Source organism: Diospyros lotus, chromosome 6, assembly GCF_014633365.1.
Source record: "Diospyros lotus cultivar Yz01 chromosome 6, ASM1463336v1, whole genome shotgun sequence".
Lineage (NCBI taxonomy): Eukaryota > Viridiplantae > Streptophyta > Magnoliopsida > Ericales > Ebenaceae > Diospyros > Diospyros lotus.
In genome coordinates, this window is record NC_068343.1 from 1,946,076 (window position 1) to 1,973,375 (window position 27,300).

The window sequence follows — 27,300 nt, forward strand, 5'->3', positions numbered from 1 at the left end:
AAGACTCAACGTGCGATTTATTTCTCTTGTCGTAATCGAAGACACAAGTATCGAGCGTAGCACATGAATAGTTATCCCAAATGTTAGTCGTAACACTGACAATATTTTTTGCAAAACTTTTATCACAACTTTGTTTCTTCAACAAACTAATGTCGAGCCATGAACTAAACTTTTTAAGGAGATAAAAATTTTGAATCTTTAACGTTGAGCCATTAATTAGACTTTTTAGGAAGGTAAAAATTTCGAATCTTTTCTATATCACTTATTAAACTACTATGTCAATGGTCAAAAGTGTAATTTAAATCTAGTATATGAAATGGACCCCGTATCATTAAATTAAAATATGCATAAATAATATCTGAAATAGAAATAAAAAACGTTTCTAAAATGAAGAAACGATTCTTAGGAGGTGTGTTCGTACGATATATGAAATGGACCTCACACCACTAAATTAAAATAAAATACCCAGCTGCGAATAATTGTGGGTTTTGTTTGGAAGGGAAAGTAAGGATCCAGAAGGTCAAAATAAGTGATATATCTCATGTCGTTTTCTAGTCATCCGCCGACGGGTCAGGGGGAGGGGGGTTCGAAGGGCTTGTTTGGTTGAATCATATTTGACTTGTAACATTAATTGACTCTTTTTTAAAGAGTTTTATGGATGGATGAGAAGGATGGGTTACAGTGGAGAAAAAGCACTTTCGGCCATGATACACACAGAGAGAGAGAGAGAGAGAGAGAGAGATCATGGCTTCTTATTTTCAACTTTCAAAAGTTCAAACTTATCGGCTGTACAGAGGAATGATAGGTCCAATTGCCCTTCATTCGCCCTTCTCTCAATTGACGATGACTTAAACAAATAAAACGGGCAATCAATTCTGTGTACAAATAGGTGCCTGGGCATGTTTTTAGGGTTGTTTACTGCATGATTGAGTCTTATTGATGGACTTTGAGAAGCACTTCTTTAGGTTGAATTTATTTTCTTAGTGTGGGAAATTCAAGAGTTCATCCATAGTGTTTGACTCGGTTTATAGATTTTATACTTTTTAAAACTCACAACTTAATACACTTCGATTTAAGTGGACGAACAAGTGAGTTAGGTCAAAATCGACGCCTAATCTTTTGAATAGATGCAGATTATCAAAAATCGACATATTCGATCTTACGACCTTGTAGTAATTCAAGTTCCTAAACATATACGGTGAATTATCTTTGCTACCCTAAAAGATTTTTAGTTAAATTTTTAGAACTTAATACGTAGTAGAGTTTTTGGATTATTAAAAAAAATAATTTTTAACGCGTCAACTAAAATTTTAATATATTTGCTCCCTTAACTATTTTTTTTTTATCATCTTAAACTATTGACATTAGCCTCCAGTAAAACCTAAATTACATAGCTGTTACAAGCATGCGGAGAGAACTTAAGGTGATCAAAAAACATAGTTAAAGAAAGAAATATATTAAGATTTTAGTTAATGGACTGAACCTAAATTTCTTAATAGTCGATGGCCATGGCGCTTCTTGGAATGATCATTCTTGTGCGGTTTTCGATATTCATGCCCTCAATTATATTAGAGGAGATAAATCACAAGTTGAACCTTTGGCCCTTACACATGTGATGATCGAATTCATAACTCACCAAATTAACACCAACATATTATTGATCCGATCGCTCGACTTAGGACACCATAGCTCTTATTGATTCTACCATCCATCCTTTTATTTTAGAATTCTTAACTTAGATTTGCGTGCATCATTATTACCAATTTTACCATTACAAGAAGCCTTCTCTTTATTTAAGTAAAAAATAATTGTTTATTTCAAAATTTCAATGTGTTTGATAGCATGGAATTTCTATAAAAAATATCATATCCAAGAAATTTAATTTCATGTTGTTTGACACACAACATTTTTCATGGAATTCAATTCTATGGTATAACCATTTAAAACATATTTTGACATAATTTCTATAGAAAATTGATTCCAATGGGGTGGTGGTTTTTATTTTCGATAGAAGATGAAAATGTTTTCCTTTTCCAACTAAATACAATCAACACACCTATAAAGGTGTATTTGATTACATTATCTAGAATTTAATTCTAGGTAATATTGCTTAGAAAACAAAAACCACCACACCTTCTTAGAAAATGAATTCTATGAAAGAAACTTTAAATGCTTATACCATATATATTTTTTCATGAAAAAATTAAGAGTGTTTGATTGTTTTTCATAAAAAATGTGTAAAATTAATTACATATTTTTTATTGTAAATGTGTAAAATTTCATGATACAACATATTAAAGTATATTTTTAACCCATTTTTTTATAAAAAATTGCAACTAAGGAGGAGATGAGAATTGTTTTCATGAATTGAAAAATATTTTCCATGAAAATTTTTCATGGAAAATGGGTCATGAGAAAATTTCCATGGAAAATACTTGTCAATTCCATGAAAAATAATTTCCACCTCCCCTTTAGTTGCAATTTTCTACGAAAAATGGACAAAAACATACTTCAATATGTTATACCATAAAAAAATTCCACATAAAATGTTAAGCAATCAAACATCCGAGCATAGAAAATTTTTTATTGATGTGATATTTTTTATGAAAAATAATTTCAATCAATCACATCCTAAGTTTTTCAAAAAAAATGAGGTCTTATTTAGCAAAATAAATAAATAAATAAAAATGAGGTTATAACTTTTCATCTTAGAGAAGTAACATCACATTTTAACTTAACTTTATAAGATAATTTTCGTATAATAATTATATTAATCATTGATCATAAGGAAAAATATTGCAGTGAAAAATCATCAAAGAAAGCATTTAGAAGACTGAGATAATTAAGGACAAAAAAATTAATTTGGTTTAATACACAAGGAGTCGCAGTCACTAGACTACTAAAAAAACGTGACATTTAGTCTTTCCACTAAAATTTTAATATATTTTATTCTTCAATCATCTTTTCGTCACCTTAAGTCCATGGTATTAGTTTCCGTGAATTACACAAACATTATAAGAATGTGAAAAGTATTTATGGTCACCAAAAAATCGTTGAAGGAGCAAAGATACCGAAAATTTAGTTGATGGATAAATATCATACTTTATAATAGTCAGAGATCCCCTTATGTACCATGTTGGGCTCATCACTCCGTGTGTAATTAATGCAGTGATTTGCGCATCATATCATATGATGGGGTTTGTAGAAAGATTGTTTGTCGGGTAAATCACATCAAATGTTACAAAATTTTAACATTCTTTTTTATTTGATCATTAAATTTTAATTCTTTATAAAATAATAATAAAATTTTAAAATATTTTATAATGTGGTCACTAAAGTGATTTTTTAATGATTCCTAATCGAAATTGCTGGTGCGATGATGTAGCACTGACGTGGCAATGATGTGGCCATTGCCACATCAGCAATTTTGACGAGAAATTGTCGAAAAATCACTTTAGTAACCATATTACAAAATATTTTAAGATTTTGTAATTATTTTGTAAAAAATTAAAATTTAACAATTAAATTATAAAAGACACCAAAATTTTGTGACTTTTAATATGATGTACCCGTTGCTTGTCCTTCGTAGATGTTGGAGGACTTTGCTGACCACATGGTAGAGCTTTGCCTTATTTATGTGAATGAGGTGATTTATCTGAATTCCATTTAGATGCTTTATATTTAAAAAAGAAAATTCTATGTGCAAATTCGGATGGTATATAAAAGTTTTATAAAAAATATTACTATAAACCAATGTTTATACATAGAAAAAGATTAACAAAATTATGAAAATTGTCTCCCGGATGGTTTTAACATAGTTTTTTTTTTTAAAAAAAATATTTTAAATATCTAACTCGCAAGCAATCTTCAAATTTAAAAATAGTATTAGTATGTTATATTTCGACATCTATAAATTAATGAAATATAATAATTGTACGACAATTAAAATAGAAGACCAACTTAATTAGGGTGTTGAGAGACTAAAATGGCTCACTTACCTCTTAATTTCAAACTATTCTAATTTTAAAGTATAAGAAACAAGATTTGAACTTATTGTTAATTTATCATAAAATGGTACTATTGTCGGTAGAACACAATAATAGATATATTGACTGAAAACGTCTTCATCGACTCTACAAAAAAGAGAACGATCAGTAAAATCTCCGCATAAATACTTTAATGCTTAAATTAAATACTGAAAACTTGAATGTTGTATTGAAACCAGTATAAGAGACATACATTTTTTTAAAATGAAAGGTTATTTACTTATAGATAGACACGGAGCTTTCCTAAATCCTTTAGTATTAGGTTTTTCTAGATAATATTTATTATAATATTTCAAAATTTACTAGAATTAAAATTATTATAAATAATATTTATATTAATATTTTCAAATTCATTAAAATTAAAAAATTTATGAATAATGTATATCTTAATATATATATATTATCTGTGATTAATTTTCGTTCCTCTAAAACCTCTAACTTGTCAAAAAAAAATCAATATATTTCATTTTCAAGTATAGTTCAAATGGATTTCAAAGTTTCTTCTTATTTGTCAACTTTTGCAAGCTAAATAAAGGGTGGTTGGTTTTCAAAGTCTGGGGATGGCTTCTTCTCGAAGGTTGCCTTTTCTGAATCCCAACCCAATAATGAATATAAGATTCGCTTGAAATTATTTTATATACACATGCACATATTTCTAATGCGTGCGTCTGTATATATATATATATATATATTTATGAATATAATTTTTTTATGACGTAATATTTATATATATATTTTTTGTATATGACAATTCCATGTACTCTTATGATTAAGATAAAGAGTTAAAAATAATATTTTTTAATAATTAAAATATAAAATCTTAATATTTTACCTATTAAACAGCAGAACGTTAATTTAACATATATATATATATATGTACATGTATTATTATTAAAGTCAGTAGGTAGATTGGGTATATATATATAAGACTAGACTAGCTAGGTTAGTTGATCTAATCTAAAGTTTATCGTTTATTCGACACCTAGCTAGTCTAAAAGGATGGATAGATAGTTGGTAATTAGGTTATAACTTAGTCAAATAAACAAATAATTTAACATTCAAAGACACCGAAACTTCTAACCTCAAATTTCATAAAGTTTGAGATTATTATATGAATAATAAAATGAATTTTAAATTTAGGCCAACTTGGGCCATGAATTTGCAGACACGACAAGTTAAAAGGAGATTTTTTTTAATGTTTTTTTTAACCAAAAAAGGGCCAAAGACTAGATGTTGAAAGGACTCAGGTAAAAAAAATAAGTGCATGGTAGGGTAGGGTAGGGTGCTATCGATTTTATAATGTGCAATCATTTTGAGTATTACGTTTAAATTTAAGAATTAAAATCTCCTTAGAACCCCACTAAGTAGGGTTGCAATAGACAGACTGGAGTCAAATTAAGTTTTATTAAATTTAATCTCAATTTAGTGATTTTTTTTTTTTATCTCAATTTAGGGTGTTATTTATATATGTGATTTTTTTTTTTAATTTATTTATTTCCATCTTAAATATGGATGATAATGGCTATCCAAAATTTATCTAATTTCACTATTTCATAATTAGAAAATTAAAAGATAAAAGTGATGCAGTATATAAATGACTTTCTATTAGTTGCAGGCTTAGCCCACCATCCCGCTAGGGTACAGGCCCAAGTTAGAGAGCCCAACAAAACTAAATACGAATGCCATGCATGCTATGTATAGTTTTAACCATAGTCTCTCCAGGCCAGCTCAAACAAGCTTCCCATTGAAAGATGAGTCGAGGCGGGAGCGCGGCAGCGGGCGCCGGCGCCAAGGGGAAGAAGAAGGGGGCGACCTTCACCTTCGACTGCTCGAAGCCAGTGGAGGACAAGATCATGGACATTGCCTCTCTCGAGAAGTTCCTTCAGGAGCGGATCAAGGTCGGCGGCAAAGCCGGCGCTCTCGGCAATTCCGTCACGGTTACTCGTGACAAGAGCAAAATCACCGTCACCTCCGACTCTAATTTCTCCAAGCGGTAGTTATCCATCTTCTCTCTTCTCATATTCTCATTTCTCAGTTATCACGTACGTATATGTTCTTTGTTGGATTCGTGCGTCTAGGGTTTGACGAGTTGGTTTGTTTTATAAAGTTGTGAAATTGTGCAATAATTGGCCTTGTTTCTCTAGTTCTTGTTCAAAATTATCAAAGCATCACACTGCGCTGCCTTCATTTATACAACAAGTTGTCGACACTAGGGCCTCTCGCATTTGACCTCTTTGTGATGTGTTTGTTCGAAGCTGTTAATCAGCGGCACCTGCGTTTTCCGATGTAAAAAGGGAAAGGAAAAAGACATTTTAAGTAACTTTATATCCTTCCTAGCTTGGGAGAGGAAACAATTTATTCTGCTCTCAAATCATTTTTTTCTTTCCTCTCTTTTGAAAATATTACTTACCTTGTTTTATTCCCCTTATCCTTCAATTTCAAGCTAAGTTATTTTTGTTACCCATACACGTGAATGGGTTGTATAAAGAAAAACATCTTTGCTATAGGTTCCCCATCAAAAAATAATTTTGTTCAAGCGACCGGTTGAACAAATGAAGTTTCCTGCTTGGTCACTTTCTTAAATAAGAATTATCCTTGCTCATTCCAATCACTGACTGTTTATTTTTCATAAAGTTGAGGGCTAACGTAATGCTGAAATGCATACTCAAAAAAGAAAATCTTTACGCCACTATTTTTTAATAACTGCCTTTTCTATTTTACTACTGCATTAAATTTCACATTATAGAGAAGGGGCTTGGAAGAGGTAATGCACAAGTTGAAATGAAGAATTGAAAAGGAACACTGCCCATCTACGGTTGAATGTATTGTGGTTCAAATAATTGTGCATTTCAAAGGCAACATTTTGCATACACTTGTGCTGGCTTGCAAGAGCGGTTTAGTAGTGAAAGCTTGGTTGTGTATTGTTGTGTGAATTCATGAACCTTACTGCAAGATGCTGACTTGACATGAAGAATTGAAAAGGAACACTGCCCATCTACGGTTGAATGTATTGTGGTTCAAATAATTGTGCATTTCAAAGGCAACATTTTGCATGCACTTGTGCTGGCTTGCAAGAGCGATTTAGTAGTGAAAGCTTGGTTGTGTATTGTTGTGTGAATTCGTGAACCTTACTGCAAGATGCTGACTTGACCATCTAACTTGTAAAGATGTTTTGGATGTGGACAACTTTAACCCGTTCATCTGTTATGGTGCCCAATGTGGGGATAATGCTTGCTTTGAAATGCTAGGCTAGATATATTTTAGTTGTCTCCTTGTGATCAGTTCATTAATAGCAAAATCTCTTTTTAAGCCCCATAGCCCCTGCCAAAGACAGAAAAAAAGGGAAATGAGATGTTATGTTCAAGGACAATTGAAGTTATCTTTTTGTGACATTTTTTAATTTGTATGAGAATGTATCAGCGTAAACACATCATGTTATGGGTTTTTATTCATTTTTTTGACTTATAAAATACATGAAAATGATTCTCCAGTTATTATGTCTTTTTATGTAAAAGATGAAGAGATAAGTCCTTTTCTTATTTTTCTTTCAAGCTTTTGTGAATTGATCTCAATTTATCAGTGTGTCTTTCCCATATCTCTGCCCTATCCTATTGGTGAGTGCCAATCAGGTTCATGGTTGTGCATCACTCTCAATATTTGACTTGTGTTCATTTCTATGATGCTTCTTTTCCCAAGGGAATGGAAAAATAATGACCAAACAATCACTTATCAAATGCAAAGGGAAAAGCTAATTTTGGCATTTTATACAAGTTTCTTCAGTCATTATTGTTATTGATTGGTTATTGTTATTTGGTGCAACCAACCCTGGATGTATAGATTGGTTTGCCGATTTTGTTCAGGCAAGTGACACCTTGTTCTCAAGGTTTTTTTGACTAATAAGTTATATACAAGCTGTTTATCCCCACAACTATTCGAAAAGAAAGATGAATAGTTGTTGGTGCGAGTACTTGAGTCTGGAATATTCTGATAATAGCTTATATTCAGGTATCTGAAGTACTTGACTAAAAAATACCTGAAGAAACATAATGTACGAGATTGGCTCCGGGTCATAGCTTCAAACAATGATCGAAACGTCTATGAACTTAGGTACTTCAACATTGCTGAGAACGAGGGCGAGGATGAAGATTGATGATAAATCAGTCTGCCTTTTTTAGAGCATTCTTGTGTCAATATTACCCACTTCTTTCGTCTTTAGTTTTCTCTTTACACAATTTTGTTTATAAACATTGTCTCTGAGTGAGAGCACTTGACTTGGGTATTCCAGAATTTGTCTTCAATTTCTTTGTGATGTGGAGTTGAATTAGTCTGAGTATTTATATGGGTTTTACATTGAATTTCATGATGCAATGCTTGACGATGGTCTGAGAAGTAAATATTGTGACTGTGTTATAACTTGGTTGGATAAAATATTGCAATTAGGAGCTTTTCATTCATTAGTGATTTATGTTCACTACCAGAATGCCTTAGAGATGGGTTAATAATTCACTTTTGACACTTTCTGATGTCGTTCAATCCATTGCCAATGCTCTTAAGAGTAGTAACAAGTTCTCCAAAAGTCATTGTATATTTTGTCATGCTTACTGAGGTAACTGTTTTCTAGTTTTCAAATGTAATTATGTTTCTCATCTACGATATTATAGATTGTTTTTCAATATGGGGCTGTTCATTGGTATTCACGTGGATTCAAGTGTCCTCAAAAGTAATTTAGAAGAATTTGACATAATAAAATGAAAAAAAAAAAAAGATTTAAATTTAAGCCAAAAAGGAGGCAAGGATCGAGGTAATGAAATAAACATGAATGTCATCTTTGATCGGAATGAAGGACATCACAGGATTTACACAAATCAACTGAAATATAATGGTGGTGTGAAGAGCCCAACAAATCTGATATTGTTAGAGATTCATCTGTGAAAGGCGGCTTCGATGGAGCAGGCAAATGCGAATCCTTTTGCTTAAGCATTTGAACTATCTGTCTCATGGAAGGCCTCATAAACGTCGACTCTTGGGTACACAATAGCCCAATCTGAACTATTCTCAGAACTTCTTCAACATCTTCAATCTCCATGCTTTTGTCTATAATTTCTTCTGCTCTGTTTGCCTTGAACAGCTTCCATGTCTGTACAACGAGGAGTATGATTAAGCTTGTAACCATTCATTAAAAAAAAACCCACAAAATTAATAATGATCATTTGTTTATTAGAGAGAGAGAGAGAGATTTACAGGTGGCAACAAGTGTGCCGAGGGTATTCTCAGAATCATATTTGTTGTTCTGGACACCGCTGACTATTTCAAGGACGAGAACTCCATAGCTATAAACATCTACTTTTTCAGTTAACCTTCCATGGGAAAGGTATTCAGGAGCCATGTAACCTCTGAATTTAAAAGAAGAATTAGCACAAAAACCCATCAGTATACAGTTTGTGTACTCGAAGAAAAGTTTAATTTTGAATTGTTTGTGTTGATAATTTTGCATACTGACATTGGCTATGGAGAAATTCAAAACTTACAATGTGCCTGCTATGGGTGTGTTGCTGAAGATTTGGTCTTTTGACTGAAAGGTTGCCAGACCAAAATCCGCGATTTTGGGTCTATATTTTGTGTCCAACAAGATGTTGCTTGCTTTGATGTCTCTATGAACGATCTGAACTTGAGCATCTTTGTGAAGAAACTCTAAACCTTCGGCTATTCCTTTGATGATTCCGAGCCTCTTTTTCCAGTCTAATTCTTTCTTCTTCTCCGGATCTTCCTTCCATTAAACGTACACAAAGCGATTCAAGTCAGTCTCAGAGCAAGGCAACGATGAATACGTGACTTAGCATCAATCCAAGAAAGCTAAAACTTTACCAAATAGGGTGTGATCAAGGCTTCCATTCGCGAGGAATTCATAGACAAGGAGGCTCTCGGTAGTGAAACAACAACCCAGCAAACGAACAAGGTTCCTGTGCTGGGCTTGACAAATGATGTCCACTTCATTGCAAACCAATTCAGTTTGATATTTTCCGGTTCCGAACAGCCGCTTCACGGCGATTTCTCTGCCGCCTGGCAATGATCCCTGTCTCGATCACAAAGCATTGAGGTCAAATACATTTGAATAGTAGTAACCCTAAAGCCATGAAATCGCACAACCAGCAAACCCAGTGCTTTTCCTTTCACCTTGAACACTTCACCGTATCCACCTTGACCGATCTTGCGAGCTTCACTGAAATCATCGGTTGCTTTCTGTAGAGTTGAGAACTTGAATCTCAAGCTAATCATTGCCAGCGATTGCGTCGCCAAGCCTTTAAAAGATCAAACACAAAAACCATATCAACTGCCTGGGAATGGGCTGGCAGTAGATCATAGGAAAACAATTCATACACGAGCGAAGCCATGCGTACCCTGATGATGTGTTTCGTCCTTGGCATTTCGCTGTCTCTTGTATAAGCGTTTACCCGCAGATATTCCAATCAGAACTGCGAATATGCAGACCCCAAATCCTCCAAGAGTATAAGCAAAGTATAGAACAACCGTATCTGTCACAGATTAGTAGTTTTAGCATCGAGATATTTGAACAATTTGTGTGGATGGCTGGTGAATTGATCGAACAGTTGGAGGGTGATTAAATCGGTGGAACCAACCTCGCTTTGGGAGTGAGCGATACTTGTAGGAGACGGGAGAACTTGAGTAACGCAGAAAGCAGCCGGTGTAGAATGCACGGCCGTGCGCCGCCGGCAGGCATTTCGAGACGGCGGCGCCGGCTTCCATCAGGCATTCAGTGCATTGCTCCCTGTTCAAAGTCTTCCAGCAACTAGCGATGCCATAGACTGATGAAGTATCTAACGCCACCTCTTCATCTGCATGCCCTTTGTTCTTTGGCGCAATCTCTACCAAATTATTTATCAACTGGTTCGTTGAACGAGTGTATTGTTCGGATCGACCGATGACACTGCTGCAGTTCTGTTGCCATTGAGAGCGTTCGCACAAGAACTTGTTAGGCGATCGAAAAATGTAGAACTCTTACGAGGTTTAACTATCAGTTAATTACTGCGCTATATAATCTTACAATGATTGATTCTAGGTTCTATTTATGGTTCAAACAAACGTTTCCAAAAACTAGGGTTCAAGAACAGCGATCAGGTAACAGAAGTTATCTACTGATGCCAAGAATCAATTTACCCTTATCTTGAAGGAATCTGAAGTGCTTTCTTGAAAGAAGCTGTAATTGTCGAATCTCATGAAGCAACCGTCGATGAAAAGGCGGCCGCTGGTGGAGGGGAAGCAACTGAACAATTTGGAACTAATATACGAGAAACATGCGCTGCAATTATCTTTAGACAGACCGTCCCAGCACTGGGACAGAACGTAAAGCCTGTTAGGGTGCTGACCATCTTCACCCGTCGCGAACCCCTTAGTATCCATGCCTTTTTGCATGGTTTGCAAGATCCTCGCGTAGCTCTTGATGTATTTGCTCTCGTCCTGCACCCGAACATCCCCGCATTTTCTTGCAAGTTGTTTCGCGTGATCTGCCGCCATTGTTGGATGGATCGATGAAGCTGCGACGAGGAGGAGGACGACGATCGGGAGAAGGGCAGTAGCCATGCCCATGCGCGCCAAATGGATATATATATATATATATATATAGACGGAGGTGATTAATTAAGAGAGAAAAGAGTCAATCAAGACAAGAATTAAGCAAGAAAGAGATGACCCTTCTTCTTAATTGTTGTTCATGTCTTTCTTCCTGTTAATTGGTGCCAGTGCTTGCTTCTGCGAGAGATCGATGGCAGATGAGGTTCTGATCGGTTGGAGCTCGAGAAGGAGAATGGTTTAATCCACATTATTACTCCTCAATTAGTATTATTATGATTTTAAGGATATATGATCAGTATGAACAATTCTGTGGGGGTTATTGTTATTGTTAGCGAGTGACAGCTAGTTCAATGCGTTTGGGTGCCAATAATGACCGTTTTAGTGAGTTGTTTAAAGGAAAAATTGACAAGTCACAACTAATTAATATATATATATATATATACTAGTATTATTATTATTGCTTCCAGTTATGCTTTGACTTTCAATTTAACAGCCACTGTTAACAATCCATCTGTAATTGTTGTAAATTTCTTTTTTTAATTGAAAAAAATAGTTTTATCGATATTATTATATGAACAAATCCGGGTAAATCACACTAAAGGTCACAAAATTTTAGTGTCTTTTATAATTTGATCACTAAATTTTAATTCTTTGCAAAGTGATCACAAACCTTTAAAATATTTTGTAATATGATCACTAAAGTAATTTTTTAATAATTTTTTATCAAAATTACTGATGTGGCAATGGTCACATCATCGCCACGTCAGCGCCACATCATTGCCACGTCAACAATTTCGACTAAGAATCATCAAAAAATCACTTTATTTATTACATTACAAAATATTTTAAAATTTTGTTATCACTTTACAAGGAATTGAAATTTAGTGATCAAATTAAAAAGAACACCAAAATTTTGTGACCTTTAGTGTGATTTACCCCAACAAATCCTGAAAAAAATAGTTACATGATCCAACCCTAATAAAAACACCTATCTAATTTTGGCCACATATATATTCTCTTTTACTTGTATTAAACATAATTATTTAAATTTTTTATTATTTCAATTACCCTTCTAAACTTAATTTTTAAATTAATTTAATCTCTATACTTTAATTTTTTTCTTATAAAAAATATTAACTTTTTATTATTTTAATTATACTTTTAAACTTAAATTTTTTAAGTCAATTTAATTCTTATATTTTTGTGTAAAAAAATAAAATAATATAATAAAATATACTTCTATCTTTGTTCATGTCAAAATAAATAAATTAAATTAATTTAAAAATAAAAATTCAAGAATATTATTGAAAAAATAAAAAAAAATAGATTACCAAAAAAATTAAATTTAAATTTAAAATATAATTAAAATAATAAAAAAATTCAAATAATCACACAAAAAACCCACGTGAAAATAAAGAGAAAAAAAATATAAATTTTGCTATCTAATTTTTAATCAAACACATCCCAAGAGAAAAAACTAAAAAAATAAAATAAAATACACTTTTCTAGTTCTCACTGCCGAACCAAACAGACCTCAAGTAGAATGTATACATTCACATATATTAACGAACTTACCGAAGACAAAATGTTAATGACGAAGCTCTCTCCAACGCTTTATAGTCTTAAAAGCCACAAGAAAGCATCACCCATAACATCAGGCATTGAAACACAAAATACATTTAATTTATTCATCCTTTGGCCCAACAAAAAAAAAAAAAATGAAACCTGGCACTCGAATTTGAATATCAAAACGAAAGATGTGCAATGAAGCTTCATGGATTTTATCAAAATTTCAAGTGTTCTCGTGTATGAGCGAAATCACGGCAGTTTACTCCGGCAAAGTTCAACTCTATTAGAACATGTATTGGAAGTAAGATTTCAGCCATTCTGATTGATGACAACTATTGCCTTTCTAGCCAGGTCGTCCCAGAAGCTTTGCTTTGCTTAGACTCAACCTGCACTGCCTACAAAGGTCACCGTTTTTAAGTTATGCCAAAGTTTCTGGCGGCGCAGCGATTATGGCACGCGATATTCTCCTGCATCGACAGGCACGTGTCTTCAGGCTCAGGAAGGATACGCTGATGCGGGATTATTCATCTTCTACCATAGTCATTATAGGGATTCCCTTGCTAGAAAAACTCGAACATTTCACTAGCAACTCATCGCCTACCTCAAAATCACTCCTTCCACCAGTCTGCAAGGCAGGATTAGGAATTTAAGATGGTTTCAACCTCCTTGAAGAAGAGAGAAATCTAGATGATGTATAAGAATCAACAAGTTTTCTCCACCTAAGACTATGCATCCCAAAAGCTAGTGCGAATCTGCCACTCATGGTACAGGTCATATAAATGTTCTTTTAGGACTAGGGAACATGACCCATGGCATCAGATTTAAAATAAAATCAAGTTCCTGGGTATCATTTGGGAAGTTGTGCAGATTTTAGATCTCCTAGCTGGGTAAGGATACGTATAGGTAGAGACCCAAAACAATCACCCCTCTTAACAACCTCTCATGGACAGTATTCTACCCAAACTACTGCTATATCAGTGATAATGAACCCTAACATAAGAACCAAACAGAATGCTAAAAATTTAAAGGAGAAGCTACTTCATACCTCAAACCGGTACATCCCATAAAGTCCACTGCCCAAGTGAAGGACTAAACCTCGTGCACGAATTTGATGAACCTTAGCTGTTATCTTAGTCCCAAGCGTTAGATTTTTTGCACTTATCGGAGTGTCAATCAAAGCTTCTTTATCATTCTGATCATCCTCAATCACAAACTTCAAGTTGGATTCTCTCTCTAACTTCAGCGAAGATAGTTTTGACATCTTCACTTTGGTGGCTGGCAGCAGACCAGAAACAGAGAATGGTGAATGAAGCCCGTAACTTAAAGATGCCACAATATTCTACTTCTTAACAGAGGACTTAAGAGATCTTACGTTTAGGATTCTGATTCAAGTTAGCAGATTTTTCCTCCTCATCACACTCTGTAGCACTCCGAATCAGAATAGATGGTGATGAGCCAGAAGAGGCTACCCCACTATTTTCATATGTACTCACTTGCAAATCTGCCACAGCAGATGGCTGCGTCACTTGCCCAGTAAGCACATCCCCAACTGCTGGCCAACCATCAGGCACTTGTTTTGTATGTGTGGAAGCTCCTTCAAGCACAATATTTGTTTCAGAACGGGATCGGGGTAAAGTTTCCTTAAGAGATAATTTGATGTTGCCACGAATATCCTGCCCTATGCATTTCAAGGATAGTTGCTGGCCAATGGATACCACATCAGATACTCGGGTAACCTGATTATAAAACAAGAAAGAAGTTTTAGGAAAAGATATCAAAAAACAGCTGGAATACTGGATACAATCCTTCAATGGGCATGCATAAGAAGTAACATTGAGAAATGTAAATTGCTGAAAAACAGTTAGGGTGTGTTTGATAGGGGTGGAAAATGGGTGTGGAATTCATTTTCCATCCATATTCTAGGAAAATTCCATCAAACAGTTTTTTTTTCCTATGGAATTCAAATTCCATCTTAGTTCAAAGAGTGAAGATTTTCCTTAAAATCAAGGAATTGGAATTCATAGGGGTGGGGGTGAGAATTGGAATTTCGCCCCACTTTCCACCCCCCAATCAAACACACCCTTAGAAAATAATTGCGACACTCCAAGTGCAACAGGGCCACAGCTTCATTGTAATATATAAGATCTTCTAAGAATCAAATTAGCAGGTAACTTCTTTAAAAACCCAAGACAAAAAATAAAAATTAGGAATAGTTTGGTGAAATTTTAGTAATAGAATTCATCTCAAAAAGAAATGAAAAGGATATTAAGAACTTGCACTCAACCATACTAAAAATAACTATTACAAGTTATTAGACATTATTCTATAATCAGTTCACTCTGCAAGGGAACAATTTTTGCCATTAATTTATGGGCATATCTTTTACGCTCTTGGAGTATCAATTGTAGTTTCTGATTTTGCAGCACCTTCAACCATGGCAACATCAACCCTTTTAACTAGTTCAGTAAATCTGTAACATTTAATTTTACACAATTTAAACCTTTCTTGTTTCCCTGGCCATCCAGCTTCAGCATCAAAACTTTAATATATAATTCAATTTCTTGATCTTTTCTACTCCATTAAGGTTTTGCACATATTTCTTTTTTCCTTTTTTTTTCCAACCAATAAGCTACATATTGTAGCTATTCATCACTACAATCTCCGCAAGGGATGGACCATTAGTACTGTCAATTATACATCATTTTTTAGCTCAAAAGAAGTTTCAATTATTGATCTTATGCCTATGTAAAAATAGACAGTCTAGTTACTTACCAAGTATTGTTTCTAGCCAAGAATGGTAAAGAATAAATTTCTTCATTCCACAACACTGTATATCTTCCAGTAAACATAAATGTTAAACTTCAATCACGGAGATTGACTTTAGCATGCTGAGCACACAATACAAGATTTTAAAAAAAGAACAAAAAATTCAAATAATTGTCTTCAACCATCCACATATACTGTAATAACATAACCGACAAGGAAAAATATCTTGAATGCCACATGCATAACCAAGATGACAGTCATTAGCAATTTGTTCATTGAAACAGAGGAAAAGTAGAGATTTCTACTTAAGCACCACAACAATTTACGTACCAGTTCATGTGACAATTCAGAAATGTGCAGGAGGCCTTGTTGACCACCATTAAATTCCACAAACGCTCCATATTCTTTAATTGTTGTTACAGTGCCTTTATAAATCCCCCCAACTTCAATCTCACGGCCAATTATAAAATCAACCTGAGAATTTTCCATTATTAAAAATTCATTTGTCTATTCTTAGATACCAAAAATGCCATTAAGAATGCTAAATAGTACATGAAGTTTAGGCAAATACAAATTAAATATGCAATGCAAACAGTGGAATCATCGTTAACCACTATCAGCTTGTGAGAGCATCCAGTGTGAATATCTCAATCAGTATGGTGTGGTTTCCTTGGCTTGTTTCAAACAGCTGCTACAAGACATTCAGCAATCCTAGAAGTTATCATTTTGAGCCTAACCCAATACACTGAGCTCTCTAGAGTGGACTAAGTGGTCCCACAAAGCTGACTCCTGGATGTGGTACAAATAATACTACATTTCACTTTTTTGGCCTAAAAAACTATAAAGAAATGAGCCAAAGCAATGACATGAATAATAAAATACAAGAGAAAAAACAAAACTAGCCTCCAAAGATTAGGCTAGATAACAAGTGATGACGGCTGAAGGACAACTAAGAAAGTATTCCATCAAGGTGAAATCAGAACCAATTATGACAAGACAAGACAAGCCACCGTCAATGATACCATCACCCATCTTAAACTGCTCTCCATACAGTAACCCCATATGGAGAAGCAATTCTACCCATGGTCCAATCCCCCAACTCACTACCAAATATGCAGACAATCACTCAGAGTTCAGGTTGACTGGAATACTCCCACTACCACATTTTATCCACGAATCCAATCTAGGATGTCTTATAACAGTGCCTGTTTGAAAAGTCAAGATAATTAAGTTACCTGATTTTACAATATCTCCTTTCCAAATCAGATATAGTGCAAACCAAGGTTGTTAAAATCAGGATTTTAAGTGAGATCGACAAAGGGTCCATAAAATCAAATCATAAAATCGTAAAATTTTAGAGATAATTAAAAATACCCTTTAATTTTTGTAAATATATGTTTATAATAATATAATTTTGTAGAAAATGAATTAATATCATTTAATAACCTGATTATTCCTTATTATAATTCAAAAGATGATACTTCCAAAATATAGCTCAAAAACTAGCAGGTTGGTATAGGCAATTTAGAGGCAAAATATAGGTAATTTAAAAATAAAATATAACTTAAAATTCTTTAGAGGATGCTTCCAACGTCTTCCATTAGATTTAGATTGCAATTTTTTTTTTATTTAACATTAATTAAATCAAGTAATATCCCGATTTGGGGTTGGGTGGTCCATTAATTAATTACTTGTTTGTCTTGATTTACTTATGCAATCAATGTTAAATCAAGTAAAAATTATAATTTAAATCAAGTAAATTGGAACTTATGCAATTAATGTTAGATGCTATGTGACATTGGAAGTTATGTAATCAATGTTAAATCAAGTTCCAATTTAGAGGCAAAATATAACAATTCATTGCATAAGTTCCAATGTCAGATGCTGTTATGTGACATTGAGACGTTGTAAGCATCCTCTAAATTACAACTTAAATCAATGGAGGTCTTTGAATCGTAAAATCGTTTGGAGATCTCTGAAGCGTAAAATCGTACATGCAAAATCGAGATTTTATAGGATTTTATCCCAAATTGGATTTTACATAGGATTTGAATCGTTTGGGAGTCTTCGAATCGTAAAATCGTACGTGTAAAATCGAGATTTTAACAACAATGGTGCAAACACTATATTTTTTAGTTGGCTGGTTGGCTTATTTCTTCATAAGGAAAATAGGGTCTTTTACGGTTTAAAAGTTGTAAGTTGAATAGAAATACTTAGTTTCTCATAATTTATGTGGTTTAGAATGAAATACAACCATGAAAATAACAAATCTCAATCCAACTACTTTAATAGACACATATCAAGGTGCAGAATGTACCTTGTCTAATACTTTTTCCAGGTCAGGAGGGTTCTTAGCAAATACAGTGAGTGCCCCATCACTCACAGATATCTGTGCACCTGGATTGCAGAAATTAGTACAGGTTATTAAGCAAATAACCATATACATGCACATAAAACCACAATGATGATTAACTGCCAAGTGATCAGAAAATGCGAGATGCTATGTAACAACCAAGTGCTTGGAGCAGCTCAAACACACTACCCAATCAGTAGATCTACTCAAGTTAACAAGAAGGGACTAATCAAAAGTTGGATAGAGACTCCATGCACCAGTACACAATGGCAAAGACTGTAGTCTTTGCTTGCCAATAAAGGACAACGCTAGGGCAGCATGAAGAGGTTTTCCAGTGAACCGTTTTCACTGGAACTATCTCTGGAGGCAGACCCGTCCTTTAGTTTAATTGTTTGGTCCAAATAGTAACTTTTGCTTATTATAATTACCATAGTGGGCCGTGATTTATACAACTACAGTACATAAAGAAAAATGTGAGTAAAACAATGTCTTAATGATTTTGAGCAGTTACAATGCATCAAAACACTCTCATACCATACAAAGGTTACATGCAATGAAGGAATACTGGATATCCAATTCAGTAGTAATGGAAAAGATACAAGATTATGTCAAACCTGTTTCCTCTTCAATTTTTCTCTTAAGGGCACCAAGCGGGCCAATTAAGCGCCGAAGAGCATCGTTGCTATACTTTAATGTAACTGCACCACAGATCACAAGTTTTACCCAAAATAACATATGCAGTATTCAAAATCCAGAAGTTTCATAACTGGCCTTCCAAAAGACTGCTCAATAGCAGTGAAAAAGCAACCTATTCGAGGAGAATTCCTTTCATCTTGGGTACGTGATGCATTTAGCTCTCGCTCCATGTGATCAAGGATTTGAAGCCGAGCTTTAAGTGCAGGTTCCAAGCACTCACAAATAATATCTAGAGGAATTCCAGCAGGCTTTATATCCAATTGAATTGCTGTTATTCCATTCCGTGTCCCTGCAACTTTGAAGTCCATGTCTCCGAGATGATCTTCCAGGCCCTAGAGAGAAAAACAGACATGAATATAACTTGTAAGAATTTTAGATGCACGAGTAACAGATTACACAAACTTATCACCAGTTAATGCTGCAAAATGTTCCACCACAGAAGTCAATAAATTACTTTGCAAGCAAGGAGCAACCTATATGAGTTTATTTTTCCCTCTTTTATAGAATGACAAAAGAGTAGACTAAAAAAGTTTTTTTCCTGTAAATAGACTAAAAAAGTTATAATATGTACCCAAAAAAAAGGTCATGGATTCTAGAGGATTCCAAAGACTTCCAATGTTACTTTTTCTTTACACAAATTTTCCAAAATCTTTTCAATTTTCATCTCATGGAAAGTCAAAAACAAAAAAGCAAATCTATAGTATGAGCAAATCCTTACCAAAATATCAGTCAGTATGCGATAATCTCTGATTGTGCCAGTTGATGGGTCAACATCACTCACAAGGCCTATTGATACACCTGCTACATGTTCTCTTAAGGGAATTCCGGCATCCATCAAAGCCATGCTTCCTACAGTTAATAAAAAGAAAGAAAGACAACATAAAACAAAACAGCATGTTGAATGAAATATAGCAATTACAGGGTAGACCATATGCACTTTAATATGAAATACAGCTATCAGCCTATCAAATAACCAGTTTTTAGATCATATATGAATTTTCAAGCAAGACAAAGGAATATGGTTCTGCTTGAATTACTTTACAGCCTTCAAGTGTCCAAACAGTCAGTAACAAATATTGAAGAAACCATGCAAACTTATCACCCAAGAGAAACAACTTTAATCACAAATGTAAATGACAGGAAATAGCAAATGAAATACAGAATAAGGATAAAATGCAAACAATTGAAAGAAGTTCCACAGCAGTATGAGGAATCAAGTGCACGGTTCGAACAAGTGAGATGCCGGATCAAAGGAACTGGAGTGGATTATACTACCTCCACAGACAGTTGCCATTGATGTCGAACCATCAGAGGCCATAACTTCTGAATTAACACGAATTGTGTACTGTAAATCATCTTCAGGAGGTAAGACGGCAAGTAGAGCCTTCTCAGCTAGAGTGCCTACAAGCAATGATTAACCTAATCAGTGAAAGCAATTTTGGATATTCTTGGAATTAGTGAATACCTTGTATATTCTACACACATATTATTTAGACTGAACAGCATTTCCCACACAAGATTATCATTTTAATAATTTTTTAAGTAGAACAAGATTTATCATTTTATGATAATACAGTAACAAGTAGGATCGGTCAGAATACATGTTTTTCGCAATGTCAAAGTGCCAATACCAACAGTTCAATGTCTACATTATAGCTCTGATCATATGAGTAGGAAAATCAGAGTAGTTGAAGTTTCATGCTTGCATTTCAGATAACATCACCAAAATGGATTCCCAATGTTCAAAATAGATCCGGAGAAAAACTGAAGTTATTTATAGGGAGACTCAACACACCCAGGGTGTCAATCTTTGTGTTTCTTCAAAGCAAACTTGTGTCATGAACAGCTTCAAATATAAATAGAATCTACATAGAAACCATATAAAAACCAAGTTCAGTTCATTTTATATCCTGCATTTTTGTTCCTCACTGCATAAATTGTGAAAATTGTGATATAAATAATAATCAATAATTCTACATACAACACCAAGTTTAAGAATCAAACACATAGGGAATAAGGAGCGAAGTAAGAAGGTAGATTCAACAGATCAGGTCATTATTTTTGGTAAGTAATTCAACAAATCAAGTCAACAGACTAATCTAGACAGGAGGAGAATTCAATTGCTTTACCATGGCCAACTTCTCGCCTATTCAGGCCAGTTCTTTTGCCCACTTCATTAATACAGAATGGTGGAAAACTGTAATGAAGCATAAATCGCTTGCTTGACGGGCCAACAAGGGAAGCCAAGTTTTGAGCCTCCCCAGGTGCTCCAAGGGTCACAGTGCACAGAACCTGTTACACCACATCAGCATATGACTGCTGTTGGAACTAGAACACATAAATTAGGACAGATTTTGCCTCAATACCAAAGTACATCAATCAAGGATGCTATCAAGTGTGAACACACTGACCTGAGTATCTCCACGTGAAAAAAGTGCTGACCCATGCAATTGAGGAAGATTACCAGCTTCACAAAATAAAGGCCTAACTTCGTCAAGATGTCTCCCATCAACTCTAATTCCTTCAGCAATAATCCTTCTACGAACAACCTGGCATTGTTTTTTAATAAATTAATAAACTCACCATTATTGGGCTATTGAAAAATAAACAACTTGCAAGACATATATACACCAGAATTATTTATGCTGCAATAAAATATCAAAAGACATACTGGATCTGTGTGAAAAATATAGACAAATATCTATACACCAGTGTGAAACATAAACATACAAAATGGCATCTTTTTCCCAGAAGAAAATTAAGCTATAAAATCAGGGTGAGGGCATATAAGTAACTCAATGACAATATAGGGGCAAGAGATGATAATGCACTACTTATCAAGAATAAGTTTTAAACATACAGCAGACTTTCTGCAAACTTTTAATAACAAACTCACAGAATAAAGCTAACTTCAACAATTGACTACAGAGCTCTATGCATTACCTCTTTTCGTACTGTGTCGACTGTCTTTGATAAGACTTGTAAGCTCTCTTCATCACATTCTTCTACAAGTGTCCTTTTTACATCTTGGGTAATCTTATCTAGGGCCTCTCCTCGAGCAAACTGAATGTCAAGTAGGATAACCATTACTTAAAAAAAAAAAAAATTGACTTGAAAGAATATCAATTTTTTCTTGCTTCAATATTAGCTAGGTAAGATGAGCAACCAAACAAAGATATCTCTCAATACACAGTTGTACACATGTATATCAATAATGTATAAAACACTTTCTGCCAAAAAAGAAAAAAACAGAGCATACCTTGCCATATGTAGGATCAGTAAAGACAGCTTCAATAGGTGCTTCAGCCAAGTTCCTGATTTTTTCCAGTGTTGTCTCTGACACCATTGACAATTTATATTCCTTCTTCTGCTTACCAGCTCTGGCTGCCAGCCTGATTTGAGGCTCTAGATATTTAATTGCCTGGTTATTCAGAATCAGACATCTTAACATAATTGGCTACCAATACTCTATGCCTGAAAGTTGTTATGATGTTAATGACACACCTCAGGATGAGCCAGCCTTAAAGCAGCTTCCAGATCCCTTTCTGATATCTTGCGAGCTTGCACATCTATCATCATTGTTTTGTCTTTTGTGCAAGCATATACCAAATTGAGATCACTTAAACTGAGCTGTGTGACAGACAACATGTTGCCAAATGCTAATTAGAATATGAACAAAGTTTCATTCTATATCAATCTATATATGGAACTTGATATTTGTCTTGTATAACAGCTTATGTTGAAAGAATCAAGGGTATGGAGAGTTGAGAGAAGTTCAAAAGGAATTCAGGAACTCAAGTCAATAAGACATCAGATTCAATAAAATTGAATATGACAATAAAATAAAATTGAGCAAATTACCATTCAATTTATGTTTTATTGTCCAATAACTTGAGAGGAAAAAAAATGAAGTCATACAGCAGAAAGAAGTAGAAGCTTATGCTTGGATTGGGCAAGAATGCAAGGGTTATGCTGAAACACACTGCATAATGATTGCAATTGAAGCATTTTATGCTGCATTTGGCAGGGGAAAAAAAACAGAGAAGAAAAAACATCAAAGGAAGGAAGGGAAGAAACTAAGTTACAAAATTTACAAGTATTATTAGTTGTTTTGAAGAGAAGAGGGGAGAAAATAAAAATAAAAGATAAAAAAAATCAGTTTTTGAACCTTCAGAAATATTTATTGCGCCTAAACTTTAACTGAACTTGCAGGGTACACCCCGGTGAATAGTTAATGAAATGATATGGTTATAACAATCAGTGTCCACTGGTCCAAGCCGTGTGATTCTTCAGAAACCAATAAACCCATGCTCGACATTAGACAAACACCATTCTGTTTGACCAAACAAATAGAATCATGACTATCGCATGCATGTTCAAATATAAGACTAGTAGCTGTTTGGCAACGTTTAAGGTACACATTTTGCAATTACATTTTATAAACATCCCAACATTATGTTAACCAACAGAGTCCTCTACAGCATTCAAGGGAGATTCTTTAAGGAAAATCATCTAGAAATTCTCTTCCCCAAATTCTTTTTCTTCTCACCTGCTAGGTTAACCAAATAGGAGAATACAAAGGTTTTTAAAATTTTCTCTTTCATTCCCTTCATTTTCCCTCCCTCCCATAAAACACAGCGCTCATAGAAATTCCTTACATAGACCACCTAATGGAGCACTACCCTGATTCATATCGATGCAATACCACTGTTTTCGATGGCAATGAGTGGACTTCCAAAAAAAGATGGAACTCTATCAGATTGGTCAGACTCAGTTTATATGGAACACAAATGAGTACTTTAACTATTAAACGTATTCCAGCTATGATAAGAAAGAATTAATATAGATGGATTATTTAAAATTGAACAAGTGAAATTTATTAATTAGTGAGGTCAAAATTATGGTTATGCCACTGATTAAACACTTTGCTCAAGCAAGAAAAAAAAAAAAAAAAGCTTTGGACCTCTTTGTTTCCTTTTCCACCTTTCATTTGATAAAAAGAGGGAAAGAAAAATAAAAAACTAATATCAACAGGCAAATCAAATGCTCACAAAAACTGAACATGATAAAAGAAAATGACAAATATAAAGAGAAATCAGTAGCCGCAAAGCCTAAAGTTCCATGAAAGAACCACCTTCAAGGTCAGATCAATAAACCACCATATGGAACATAAATATAATCTACTAAATTATTTAACCTTTTGAGTATCTTAATCAATGCATTCCCTGGAAGTGTATATATAATCTGTAACAAAAACAACCAACTGGGATTTACCTCATCCATGCTTGGATTAACAATAAATTTGCCAGAAATCCTTCCTATGCGAATCACACCAATGGGACCACCCCAAGGGATATCTGACAACATAAGAGCCGCAGATGTGGCATTAGCTGCCATTATATCTGGATCTTGCTTCCCATCAGAAGAAAGAACACTTGCCATTACCTAAAAAACATTAACGGAGTACAGAAAAGAACAGAGTGTCAAAATGGAACCCAATAAAACATGCAGAAATCAAACCCAACACCATACCTGAACTTCATGGTAGAATCCAGCCGGAAAAAGCGGCCGTATGGGTCGATCAATGATACGACCACATAAAAGTTCACGTTCTTTTGGAGCACCCTCCCTTCGCATGAATGTGCGGGGAATCGCACCTTGGGCAAATTGTTTCTCTTGATAATCAACCTTAGAATAAGCAAAAACCAGTAAATATTTATTGATAGATAACACAATGAGAACTAATTCCAATGGTACCCCCTCACACTCCAACCCAAACAAATGGACAAAAAAGGCACTGCCAAGTATGCCCTATAAGAATAAATTAACAATCCCAATTAAATAGCACCCATTAGATGCTAACACCACTCCATCAAGAGATGACAATATAAGAACTTGCAGTCATCTACTTAAAGAAGGGAGGACCATCACTCAAAAAGGGGACTCTATGTTTGATCACCCAATGTTTCTACACACACACACACACACACCCAAAAAAAAGAAAACACCTAGATGCCTGGCTGTTTGTTTTTTCTCCTGTCTATGCAGTTGCTAATCATTCATTAATTTTCACCTTATGTTACATTAACTTCATACACCAATTGACTTGATGCACCCCAATGAGAAATTCAAAAATCAACTACGAAGTTTAAATCATCTCCTTTCTATGATGATTTAATTTACCTAAAAAAAAATAACAAAACAAGACCACAAAAACAAAAAACAGGAATCGTCTCCTGCTATCCAACTATAACTGATCTGCTGGGCGCCCGTAGGAATTTTTCACCAATTCATTAAGTCAAAAACTTAAAAGTAACTACTTAAAATAAAGAATATGCTCCAAATGTATTGATTACTTAACCAAACACCTTATTGGAGTCAGTTTTTTGGGTTAAACCCAGTTGAATTTCAAATGCATTAACAGCCTCCAGGCATGAAACACAAGCACTCTTATTTTCAGTATTACGCTCATGCATTACAGTGGGATAAAGATGATTGAGGATCTAGAATTCTTGAAGCCAAACCCACTTAGTAGGATAGAGGATTGTGATTGTTGAAGTAAGCTCCATTCCAATTTACTTATCAATGAAAAACATGTGAAGCAATATAATAGATTGTTTCCAAATAAAATCAAAAGAAAATGTAACAGTCATAACAAACTAACTAGAGCCAGGCCTTGTTCCACAATATCATGATTCTATTTAAGTATAAAAAAGTAAGATGGTTCAAAACTATTTACAAGCTAACCCATAGAATCAAAGCAATAACTATAATTGAAACATCCACTAGAATCATGAAGCCTGTTAAACATTTACCCATGCTCTATGATTTTCTGATTTTTATCAACGTATGAAATTTCCACAACTACTTGCAGAAATAAATTACCAAAACCATAAGGCTTATTTGCAAATCAAACACCAACTTGGCTAGTAATACCATCAAAATGCAGCCCCTACCCAGGGGTATATTTTAAACTAAAAAATACTTCGCATTTTTATAATAACATGTGCCCGTATCTTGATATTTGGCTGGCTCCACGATTAGTGTCTTAATCTTAACCCTGATTGATGCAAATAATGCCCCCTAATTTCCTATAGTCCTCTGGTGACCAAACCGCCATTCGTTTTTAAATATCCGCAGCCTTGGCAATCACAAATTTCAAATCAAAAATTAAATAGAATAGAGCCAAGAGTCAAGAAATAATCCTGCAAAAAATAAATAAATAAATAGATAAACGAAAAAACAAAAAAGTCAGCAGTAGCCATGAAAAATGTACTCGTATCGAACATACAGTGAGGGGTAAAAAGTCGCGAACAGAGTCGCCTTTAGCGGAAGCAACGGTTGAGAGGACTTTGGTCTCTTCCATGGCTAAAACAACAGCACCATTGGCAAAGCGTGCGATCTTTCCCGTCTCCAGCGTTATTTTGCGTGATCCGATTTCGAACTCTTCCGTGAATGATTCGAGAACCTTTGTTCCAGGCAGGGGAGTTTTGTAATCGGACGGTGGCGGTGACGGCGACGTCGACGTCGACGTCGACGGAGCTAAGCCGACCCGGCCACTGCAAATATTGCGGAAACCGAATCTTCTCCATGCGAGGATGAAAGGCGATGACGCGAGGAGTCGGTTTCTTCTGCTCGCCACCGACGCCATGGCGAGAAGAGAGGGCATTTTGAAGGAATAGAGCTTTGGCAAGGGTTTAGGGTTTAAGAGCTCTCAGTCTCTGCTTGGCACTTCTGGCAAGGGTTCGGTCCATGAGGGTGCTCCTGGTCCTGGCAAGGAGAAAATAAAAGTATTGGGGAAAATAATAGTTGCGTAAATAAAAATTAAATCATTTTTCAGTTTATTTTTTAAATTTATTCAATTGAATATTTCTGATTTTTTTTAGTCTATCATCATTAATTCCGTTTTAGAACTGTATTTTTAGACAAATTTTTGTAAAAAAAAAATTATTATCCATGTCGAACAATATAAGATTTATCCGACACAGACAACATAACAATCCCATATTTTCTTCAATCTTAAGTTATTTCTCGTTATATTTAATTTTATATTCATCTAAAACTTGCTTGATATATAAAAAAAAAAAAAAAATCAGATTATGTCCCTCAATTGATAAGTCTGACTATGTCACTCAATTCATTCTCAAGCAATTAAGTTAATTTCAAGGAAAAATGACATTACAATTATGCAATAATAATATAATTAATTATATATCTAATTTTTGAAATTCACACCCTTATACAGGCACATTGTGAAAATGCTGAAAGGTCAAAATGGCG

General features: G+C 34.4%; 3 protein-coding genes across 3 annotated transcripts; 1 reads left to right on the forward strand and 2 right to left on the reverse strand.

Moving 5' to 3' along the window:
• Nucleotides 1–5,752: 5,752 nt before the first annotated feature.
• LOC127803037 (60S ribosomal protein L22-2-like) lies at nucleotides 5,753–8,401 on the forward strand. The gene is made up of 2 exons (XM_052339041.1): nucleotides 5,753–6,039; nucleotides 8,052–8,401. The coding sequence occupies exons 1-2, from the start codon at nucleotides 5,798–5,800 to the stop codon at nucleotides 8,194–8,196; spliced, it is 387 nt and encodes a 128-aa protein (XP_052195001.1). The 5' UTR covers nucleotides 5,753–5,797; the 3' UTR covers nucleotides 8,197–8,401.
• A 132-nt stretch (nucleotides 8,402–8,533) lies between these two features.
• On the reverse strand, nucleotides 8,534–11,640 carry LOC127803036 (cysteine-rich receptor-like protein kinase 46). The gene is made up of 7 exons (XM_052339040.1): nucleotides 11,223–11,640; nucleotides 10,685–11,003; nucleotides 10,445–10,579; nucleotides 10,221–10,345; nucleotides 9,912–10,119; nucleotides 9,575–9,809; nucleotides 8,534–9,439 (listed from the first exon to the last, which is right to left on the reverse strand). Exons 1-7 carry the CDS (start codon nucleotides 11,577–11,579, stop codon nucleotides 9,253–9,255), a joined length of 1,566 nt encoding a protein of 521 aa, XP_052195000.1. The 5' UTR covers nucleotides 11,580–11,640; the 3' UTR covers nucleotides 8,534–9,252.
• Nucleotides 11,641–13,166: 1,526 nt separating this feature from the next.
• On the reverse strand, nucleotides 13,167–26,785 carry LOC127804675 (polyribonucleotide nucleotidyltransferase 2, mitochondrial). The gene is made up of 17 exons (XM_052341599.1): nucleotides 26,312–26,785; nucleotides 24,553–24,708; nucleotides 24,295–24,465; nucleotides 22,525–22,650; nucleotides 22,280–22,441; nucleotides 21,964–22,083; nucleotides 21,432–21,569; nucleotides 21,150–21,312; nucleotides 20,296–20,421; nucleotides 19,739–19,869; nucleotides 19,133–19,352; nucleotides 18,939–19,022; nucleotides 18,289–18,368; nucleotides 16,302–16,445; nucleotides 14,578–14,941; nucleotides 14,251–14,480; nucleotides 13,167–13,830 (listed from the first exon to the last, which is right to left on the reverse strand). The coding sequence occupies exons 1-17, from the start codon at nucleotides 26,687–26,689 to the stop codon at nucleotides 13,726–13,728; spliced, it is 2,898 nt and encodes a 965-aa protein (XP_052197559.1). The 5' UTR covers nucleotides 26,690–26,785; the 3' UTR covers nucleotides 13,167–13,725.
• Between the last annotated feature and the right edge of the window lie 515 nt (nucleotides 26,786–27,300).